This window comes from Phoxinus phoxinus, assembly GCF_949152265.1.
Source record: "Phoxinus phoxinus genome assembly, chromosome: 17".
Classification (NCBI taxonomy): Eukaryota; Metazoa; Chordata; class Actinopteri; order Cypriniformes; family Leuciscidae; genus Phoxinus; species Phoxinus phoxinus.
Genome location: NC_136892.1, coordinates 16,396,937 through 16,406,849, shown reverse-complemented (window position 1 = coordinate 16,406,849; position 9,913 = coordinate 16,396,937). Strand labels below are relative to the sequence as shown.

The window sequence follows — 9,913 nt, the reverse complement described above, 5'->3', positions numbered from 1 at the left end:
AATATTTCCACCTTGTCTAAGCTGTTCATTAGTGTGTTTTCCGCTCTTCGCATCAGCAAACAGCACTACACTACTAGCGTATCTAAAGGGTCAGCAGCCAATGAGCATGAGGATTCTTATTGTGTCCACGGGTCAAGTCATTTCAACGTGGGTGACCCACAAATGTGTCATTAAAACTTTATATATGAAAACATATTGAGTACAGTGAGTCTCATTTGAATTTAGATGATGCTTCTCACACACACATTCTTAATGTGTAAAACTTTTTAAATGGCCACCAAACTACTATGCATCTTTAATTGGTATATTAATAATGTATTATGACTGATAAGATGGGAACAATATGTAAAGGGAACAATTGAGAGTGCAAACACAATCAAATCAAGTAAAATGATGTACATAAAACATGAAAAATTGTGAATCGAGACGTACTTTTGTGAAAGCGCAAACAATAAGTACTTATTTATTCATAAAGGTTTCTAGAATATGTTGAAATACAAAACAGCAATGGTAGAAGACTCAAGACCATAATTACATATACAAAAGTGGCCAAAAGTTTGAATAAACCATCAAAATAAGGAAAATATTTTATTGTTTTTAAATATGAGGGAAGAACAAAACACTAAATGTGATTGAGGTATTTATCTGACAAAATTATTTGCCAAAAAAGGCAAACTACAGCTACAGCTTTTACTTCACTATGCAAAAAAGTGCATAGGAAAACAAAAAGCTTACATTGACTATACAACATAATCAGTCATTAATATTTAATATTAATAATATTTTTTGCATGTGTTCTAAATTATGTCCATACAATTTGGCATGTTTCATTGCGTTATCACAAATAAAACAATTGACTTCAAGCACAACTATGCAATATCTTACACAATCTGTTACAATTATTAAAGAACATTAAAATGTAAATGTTCATCGGCCGGACATAACTTTTGGCCACTACTGTACTACTTATGCTGTAACTTTAGGAAAGAGTCGTTTATAGGACAAAGTCCAAGCTTTGCTCCAAAACTTTACTCCCATCACTCAGGTTTTAGTAATGTACTCTAAAGGCAATGCTTGTTGGTGTTGATTACTGGCAAATGTTATCATCATACGATTTTGTTTTGTATCAGCACCAAGGTACTCTTGAGGCCACTTGGTCCAGAACAGCTATTATTTCTGTCCCTTGGAGCAAATATGATGTGGGATCAAGAGGAGCATTGACCTCACACTCCCACCCGCTCAAAATAGGTAGAGTCAAAGGTGCTGGGTCCGTTGTTACATTAGCATGGTGTTTTCTGTTCTGTGGATGACGCATTGGATTCTCCCGAAGGGATCTGAACTTTGATCCAAGTGGATTCAGGCCTCTGCGACATGGCCTCGGTATTGATCCATCTAGTGAAAATGCAGAAAATGCTAAATGTGTAATATAAATTGAGAAACTATTGTTTAATTGAAGTCTGGAAGCCTTCTTACCAATGTTCCAGTATGTTCTGTTGGGTTGTTGTGAAACTTTCAGCGCATCTTCCCTCCAATGATACGTCTTGTTTTCAGTCGAGAATAGTTGATAATTATGCTGTTTACAATTATAAACCTGGAGGAAAAAATTTGTCATATTACTTAACTTATTTTAATGTATTTTCAGGGTTGTTTAAACTCAAAATATTCAATTAAAAAATTAAAATGCAATATGGAATATAAAATATGATCTTATACTTTTATACAACAGTTGAATGAAAAATTTACCAATTCAGTAATTTGTAGTTAAAATTTTAGACACAATATTGCAATATTTTTATTAGTCAATTTTTTTTAAATAGTTCCAAATTAAGTCTAAGCATTATCAATGGTTGAGCATCTCAGAGCAACATACAGTGGTGCTTCTGTGCTGAATCAATCCACCAATCAAACTGAAGGACCGGATCTGTAATATAAAGGAACTTAGCATGCACATGAGCACAGTGACAGTACCTTTGAAATTCTGTTCACAAGATCTAAGCTTTCATTCAACTGCTTGGCTGTTATCAGGTTAGTATCAGCGATCCTATGACAAAGGAAATATATTTTTTATTAATAGATTGCAAAATGGATGAAGAGCATTATTGTACACCAGAAAATTACCTTTCTTATTAGACATACTTGTTTGTTAGAAAATAATGGCTGACGCCTGGTTGGGTATGTGTCAGGCTCTTCGTAGGTAGAAAGACTGTTCCCTCTGAATTCTGCAACCGAGGGTCCAGTTTTTGAAGTGGACTGTTGAATGATGGTCCACACACATTTAGTTCGTCACTCTCCACCGTCCCGTCTAAAATGGGAGTTAGCAGGAAGTCCTCTCCGTGCATGGGAATGTATGGAGCCAGACTGTCCAAGTCTAACTCACACAGATCCTACAGTAAAGCACAACAAATAGGAAGGTTTTCACAATATGTACATTACTGTTTAAAAATGTAGTCAGTATTTTTTTTAAAGAAATAAAAAAATGTGTTCAGCATGGATGCATTTAAGTAATCAAAACAAGTGATAGTAAAAAAACATAATGTTACAAAAAAGTTATATTTCAAATAAATGCCGTTGTTTTAAACTTTAGACATTTATAATAATCATAAATGTTTCTTGAGCAGTAAATCAGCATATTAGAATGATTTCTGAAGGATCATGTGACACTGAAGACTGGAGTACCGGTAATGATGCAGAAAATCCAGCTTTGCCATCACAGAAATACATTATATTTTAAAATACATTGAAATAGAAAAAAGTAATTTTAAATAGTAATAATATTTCACAATAAAATGTACTGTATTTTTGATCAAATAAATTCAGCCTTTATGCAACATTAAAAAAAGTCATACCAACCCCAATCTTTGGAACAGTAGTGTACAGTAATAATTCAGTACCATTGTGTATATATCAAAATACTATGGTACTCACGCAATTGAAATTGTAACACTCTTCTGTATTATGTGTGATCTCTCTGCAGCCATGAACTTCTGAGGAAAAGGACAATTCATCATCATTATAACTATTTTCAATAACATCATATCCTGTGATATTTTAATATCGGTTCATTTTACCTCTTTCCTTTAGGAGTATTGTAGGAATACTGTGCTCAGTTGATTTGGTTCTAAGGCCATCCTGCTGTGTTGCAGACTGTGGAAAAGGCGCAGGATGGGATTCTGGGTAAAGTGAATCCTTTGGCTTCAGAACTGGTTCTGTCTGCTCCAGTAAAAATGCTAAATCGGGCTGCTCCACTCCACTACAATATTATGAAGCGAACAAATACATTTTTTCAAAAAATAAACAACATAACTTCAGCTTTTTACACATTTAGGGCACATTTACACGACAACAATGTACTAAAAACGGAAAAGTTTTTCCTTTGTGTTTTTCACGTACAGAGGACACCGTTGTCAAAACTATCCCCCTTTACACGGATCCACAAAAACTACAAAAAAATGCTGTATTATTCATGCCAGGCCAGTAGTTATGTCTCCTTGTAAGGAAACACACTATATACACTGAACACGTAATGACGTCACTGTTTTCACATATTCGTGTTTTTGTAATTTACACGGAGACAATAACGGTAGAGTTTTCAAAAACTTGGCCTGCAAAACACCATTTTCTTGTAAATGAACGGCCAAAACATATAAAAAGTCTTCCGTTTTAAGTTGAAAACTGTGTCGTGTAAACGGCGGGATAAAAGTGTCTTCTAAAGAGCCATTTACACAACAGCTTTCAACCAAAAAACGGAAAACTTTTATGCGTTTTGGCTGTGAATACATGACAATGGGGTAAGCGCAAGTTTTTGAAACCGATACCTGTATTGTCTCTGTGTAAACTGCAAAAACACGTATTTGTGAAAACGGTGACGTGATGCGTATTACGTGCGCCAACTACAGGCCTGGCATGCATAACACAGTGTTTTTAATAATTTTCATAGATCCGTGTGAACGGTTGTAGTTTTGACAACGTTGGCATCAGTACGCAAAAAAAAAACACACTATACATTGTTGTTGTATAAACGTACCCTCAGTAACTTACAATACATTTAAGGTATAGTTTCAGTATGCGTATTTCCTGGGAATTTAACCAATCAATGTCCTTGGCATTGCTACTGGCAATTTTCTAACCTAAGAATGTAATTGATGCAGACGACACACTCTGGCACACCAGTACAACTGTTGCACACCACTGACGCGTCTGTCTCTGCCCAAACATAACCACCGTGCCTGTGCAGCAGCCGGTATTTCCCAGTCGACACCTGACCCGTGGAGAGCACTGTTATTTGGACAGATATTTGAACATTATTAAAGACAGAGAGAGAAAAAAAATTTCATCATTTACTCATTCTCATGACATTTAAAAAATACATGAAGTTCTTTCTCTAATAGAAAATAGTTTAAAATAAAATAAAATAGCCATCCATGTTTCACTGCCAATGGCCTGATGTGTTGGGTTTCAAGTGGTTTAAAAAAAACAAAATAAAAAAAAACATTAATTAAACATATATTTGAAATAACAAGGTAAAATGGGTTTGGAAGTGGAACAAGATGAGGCGGAGTGAATTTTCAATTTTGTGTGAATGATCTCTTTAAGGACAGCTTACTTTAACATATAAAATATTACTTTTATTATTATTATTTAACACATTTAATAATAAAACAAATTGAATTAAGCACACAAAGTGGGAAACAGATGACAAAATATCTCTCTTACAGCAAACGTGTGCCTTGCGGATTTGCTGGCAGTCAGATGGATGATAGTACTGGTACACGGATTGACCCAACAGCTCTGTGTCTCGAAAGCCGGTCAACTTCACAACCCTGAGCCAAAAAAGAGCTTCAAATATAAAGACGGCCCAAAAAGAAATCAAAGCAGTTAGCTTTTTGCACTTGAAAGCTGCATGCAGAAGGTTGTACCTTGAGTGGCAGTAAGTGAACTTCATGTCTGGGCTGTGTACGCTCATAAACGTGCTAGTATTCAGTGCTGCATCCAGTTCAGTGATCTCCTGCATGGGCAGAACCCTGCACTGAAGAACTAGGCAACTGGATCCAAGTGTAGCCAACGTCTTTTTCTTTCCAGTACACTGAATGATCTTCAGACAAAAGCAAAGATTCATTACATTTAATTCATTACATTTATATAGCGCTTTTCTACTCAAAGCGCTTTACGGAAGGGGGGGATCTCCTCAACCACCAGCAATGTGTAGCATCCACCTGGACGATGTGACGGTCACGGCAGCCATATTGTGCCAGAACACCCACCACACACCAGCTTATTGGTGGAGAGGAGACAATCAGTCTAATGAAGCCATGATGATGGATAGAGGCCAATGGGAAAATCTGTTCAGGATGTCGGGGTTAAACCCCTACTCTCGAAGGACATTCTGAGATTTTGAATGACCAGAGAGTCAGGACCTCGGTTTAACGTCTCATCCAAAGCATGGTGCTTTTTTTTTGACAGTATAATGTCCCCATCGCTATTCTGGGGCGTTAGAGTTGAGCACCCCTGCTGGCCTCACTAACACCTTTTCCAGCAGGTCTCCCATCTAGGAACTGACCAGGCTCAAACCATGCTTTGCCTCAGTGGGACACAAGCCTCGGGCTACAGGGTGATAGCTGCTGGCAATATGTGAAAACAATGTGGTCTTTTTACTTTCGCAAACAATGAAAAGAAGCCTTTCTTACTTTCCAAGGAGTCAACTTCTGATTCATCACACTTTTTATTCTGAGGAGCACTTCACATTCCTGCTGTCCTTGGTTTCCTGAAATATTAGCAGCAAATCAAATCACCGGCACTAGGATAAACCAGCCTAGACCAGCATGGACATTTATGGTTAAAACTGGTCCTTCCAGCAAGAAGTGCTCACCCATCAGTCTCGTGAGGATGTCTTTGACCTCCACGTGATCACACGGATGCAAGAACTCAAACAAACTCCTTCCGATCCAATCCATCTGAAAGACAAACGTTTGGGATTTAATAAAGATGCCAGTGAAGTCATTCCAAGTTCATGCAATTCATTTAGTTTTAGTGTCATCACCTGGTTAATTCCAGTGTGTGTAGTTACGCCCTTAGTGGTGAAGATGACCTTGCCATTCAAAGACAACAAAACCACAAACCCTCCGAGGGCAGAATCTAGCAACTCCCTCTCGTGAGATTTAGCCGATACTCCTACAATCACAATGGCCTTTAGAAAACTTGCTTTCTTTCAACCTGTGTTCTACTTTCAAGCCCTTTTCTTTCTACCTGGTGAAGGAGGAGAGGACTGTGTCCAGTTGTCTGGTGTGTTCAGAAGACCCCTCAGGTGAAGGTAAGCGACTGTGAGACGTATGACTGAAGCTTTGTCTCGCTGTCCGTCCATATTCGGGTCTAGAGGCAGAAGAGCAGTTAACTCCTCGAACAGCTGACTCTCCTTCTTCCTTCTGCTCTGTGCCGCCAAGCGAGAACATGTTTTTCTCAATTCTGTGCAGACCCTGTATTTAAAGTTATGGTGAATTTGAACAACCACAAAAGATATGATGAAGCATTTTTAACATAAACATGCAAACATTTTAAATGATATTGTTTTAGTTGTATGAGCACGCTGCTGTTGACCCGATTCTCAACTAGCGTCATCCAGAGGAAGGAACATACACTAGAATCATCATCATTTTCACTGAAGACAGAGGGCAGCACCGTTACTGATGGAAAAGGAGACGTCATGACTGCGTCACTTTGTCTTATCACTGCCAAGCGTAGTTGCCTGCAGTTTCTGATACAATGCCATGCCTTCTGATAATGCCTCCCCATGTGCATATGCTTTTACATGCTTTTTTTTTTTGCCAGAAAATGTAAATAAATAAAGGTAATAATAATTGGTAAAATAATTGCTGATATTTGCTGGTGTAATATATAAACTCACTGTGAATTTATATAAAAAAAATTTTTTTATATTTATTCATACAATTATTTCCTTCTCTGCATTTTTTCTATGCTATAGCTTGTTTCCCGCAATCTAGCTTTCTAATAAGACTGACATTGTATACCACAAATATTGTTGGCTCAATATTTTGGATATAATTGTCTTCTTTTCATTTATTTTCATTTTATTTATTTTAATAAGAAGAATGAAAACATTCTTAAAAATGAAGGAAAAGGACACTTTTAAGTACAGTGACTATCAAGTGGCATGCAAACAATTGTCCAAATTCCTCTGTTAAACTTTTCAAACCTCTCAAAACTTTTGCATAGTTTTAGTCTGATTTGTTGTTTGGGTATTATCTGAATATTTCATTCATTTGAAAAAGATACTATGCGTGATAACAATCATTTGCATGCTACCAGAAAGTCTATGACTACATTAAGTTTATTAAAATGTTTGTTTCCTTACCATTTAAAGCATTTTATTTTTTTGGAGATAATTTAGTTAAAAATAAAACAATCATATTTTATTATGTCCGTCATGTCCCAATTCCTCATGTTAGTTCTAATGAATGCATTGGCACTACCCCCCACCCCACAAAAAAAACATACAAATATTTGTAAATGCAGCTTTAGTGGAAAACAGACTCTAAATCCACAGTGTTTATATACAATATTTGTTGTGTACAAAATATTTTATATGTGACTATCATGGATTAAGATTAGTTTTTGTACTCACCTTCTTTTCTTCGGCTCAATGAACATTTGCTTTCTTCTAGCTTTTCCATGCCACTCTTCTCTCGGTGGATCCCTAACCGTTTCCAAATGCTTTGAGGTCATTTTAATAACTTAAGATGACTCGAGTGATCATGTGCTCATGTCAGGCATGTTACCAGGTGGCATGTGGTCATACTCACTGTTTGTAATCTCTGGACATACTTGTGTTTATACCCATTTTCTCTGTAGAAGACCCTCCCTTCATGTTCCATGTGACAGTTGGCCATTAATCACCAATAGGTTTGCATCTGTCAAAACAAGATGGTTTTTTACTTTTCTGAGAACTCAGATCTTGTAGATATGGTTTTGGAATAACGGCCACTCATGATTCTAGGAAAACTACCAGTTTAAAAAAGATTGCATGCATTAACTCATATAAGCAATATATAAGAAAAATCATTTTCTTATTTCCTGTGTGCTGGCAGTTAGCTAAGATAAAGACATAATTGACACTATCATATAAATACAGACAGTGTCAAGAGGTTGTGGCACTCAGTTACATAATCCAGTAATTCAAACAAAGCACAAACACACATTTAGGGGTCTTAGTAGATATTTTAACATTAAAACACTTTAAATAATCTATTGACATTCTGTAAAGCATATGGAATTAATAAATACGACACATTGTACAACTAGTAAAATCTCCAATCAGGGCCGTTGAGTAATTTTAACACCCAAATCAAATCCGAAAACTAACAAAGTTGTTCAAATGCTTGAAACATTACCTTCAAGTTAAACACTCTCCACATGGATCGCTGAAAACCATGTTTGAGTTTGGGCTTGTAATAGTAGTCCATTGTCTGTTGCCCAAACATATCTGTAAGGATAAATTTCATAGTTGGTATCACTGCAGATGAACTCTTCATTTTCTTGTTGGTCCTTTGCTACTTTTCCATGCACATTACTTTATCTCTGAAATGCAGATGTATGCATCTAACTTGAAGCATATTTTGGTCAAAGCAAATATTAGAACCAAGGTAGAATCACAGGCATCTGTAAACAAATTCCAAGTAAAACTTTAAAGGAATAAATTGTGCAAAATAGTGCCTGAATTGCTCTGTTCTCCTTCCCCTCTGGTTAGGAGAATGAACATGCAGGCAACAAGCGACGTGCCGCCCCAGTAACCTGTTGGATCTATGTGATTTATTGACATTTGCTTTCTGTGATTGGCTTGCTCTAAACCACAGCTTTGTTCACTGAGATAATGCATTCTGCTCAGACTACTTATTAAATAAACACATATGCATGTCATTTCTGATAACCAACTATTTTTATTTAGTTTTTTTTTCTAACAACACTATAAAAAGTATTTTTAATCTGCTTATAATGTTAAAGGACACCTACATTATCACAATAAACATAAATTATTATTTATATTATTATATATTACATTTGATAAAAATTTTAACATTTGGCATTACACCTCTATTAGCACCCGACAAAAGAGAAAAGCTGAGAGTTTTGTTTTAAAGTGGCTATTGAATTGTGTATTGTAGCGGATGACGGGTTCAGCAGGTGCTTGAGCCGTTCAAAACAAGAGGTCACTATCTTCTCATCTGGCGCCACTGGGATCCTGTTGATGCCTAGATTCCACAATGAGCTCCATACCCACCCTTCGAAGTGTGTAAATCTCCCATGGCCGGAATAAACACTGGGCTGATTGGGAATTATGCTTAATTTTTATGATAACATTCTATTAGAATAGTAATGGGAACAGAAATGTATGGAATTTCACGAGATATTTTAAACGAGGGAAAAAAAATATTGCTCATAAATTAAGTTTATTAGTAATTTTACAGGTTTTAAGTATGAATTGATTGATTGATGTATTTTACTAGTTGTATTTATTTTATTTATTGGGCTGGACTATTTCTCCCACCTGCATTATTTAATACCTAAAAGTATAATTATTCTCATCTGGCAGTGACTGCATGTCAAGAAAGCAAACCACAGCACAATAAACAAGTAAATGATCCTGGGTGGTCAAGATGCTGTTTAGACAATGCAGATGGACAATTTCCTGTTGACAGAAAGTTTATTTTAGAGTGCTGGGAAATTAATTCCTCTTGAGCACTCAAGTGATAAACACGTCAGTTTAAAAATAAATAAATAGCTAAGACTGAATCCACTGATACGATAAATATATTAAATAAATAACAGATACAAATGTATATTAATACATCACAACATAAGTAACATGAAAAAGAATCCCCTCCTACAGTTGCCTTAATTTTCA

The 9,913-nt window shown here is 36.1% G+C and overlaps 1 protein-coding gene across 2 annotated transcripts; it reads right to left on the bottom strand.

Moving 5' to 3' along the window:
* Positions 1 to 418: 418 nt before the first annotated feature.
* Positions 419 to 8,772, bottom strand: hif1al2 (hypoxia inducible factor 1 subunit alpha, like 2). Of its 2 annotated transcripts, XM_079586626.1 has the most exons (15): positions 8,403 to 8,772; positions 7,637 to 7,922; positions 6,244 to 6,470; positions 6,038 to 6,168; positions 5,867 to 5,951; positions 5,685 to 5,761; positions 4,917 to 5,092; positions 4,714 to 4,820; positions 4,128 to 4,275; positions 3,069 to 3,250; positions 2,926 to 2,984; positions 2,137 to 2,384; positions 1,969 to 2,041; positions 1,474 to 1,591; positions 419 to 1,392 (listed from the first exon to the last, which is right to left on the bottom strand). In XM_079586626.1, the coding sequence occupies exons 2-15, from the start codon at positions 7,735 to 7,737 to the stop codon at positions 1,127 to 1,129; spliced, it is 1,998 nt and encodes a 665-aa protein (XP_079442752.1). In that variant the 5' UTR covers positions 7,738 to 7,922; positions 8,403 to 8,772; the 3' UTR covers positions 419 to 1,126. The 2 variants fall into 2 exon arrangements, 1 of the variants encoding a protein (XP_079442752.1); XR_013794683.1 differs by lacking the exon at positions 419 to 1,392 and having other exon boundaries at positions 1,871 to 2,041.
* Between the last annotated feature and the right edge of the window lie 1,141 nt (positions 8,773 to 9,913).

Excerpts from the sequence above, each read along its gene's own strand:
- hif1al2 (XM_079586626.1), bottom strand. The coding sequence starts at position 7,737 with ATGACCTCAAAGCATTTGGAAACGGTTAGGGATCCACCGAGAGAAGAG. Across the intron at positions 6,471-7,636 it reads ATTGAGCCGAAGAAAAGAAG|GGTCTGCACAGAATTGAGAA; the intron begins GTGAGTACAAAA and ends CTTTAAATACAG. Across the intron at positions 5,952-6,037 it reads CACACACTGGAATTAACCAG|ATGGATTGGATCGGAAGGAG; the intron begins GTGATGACACTA and ends TTTGTCTTTCAG.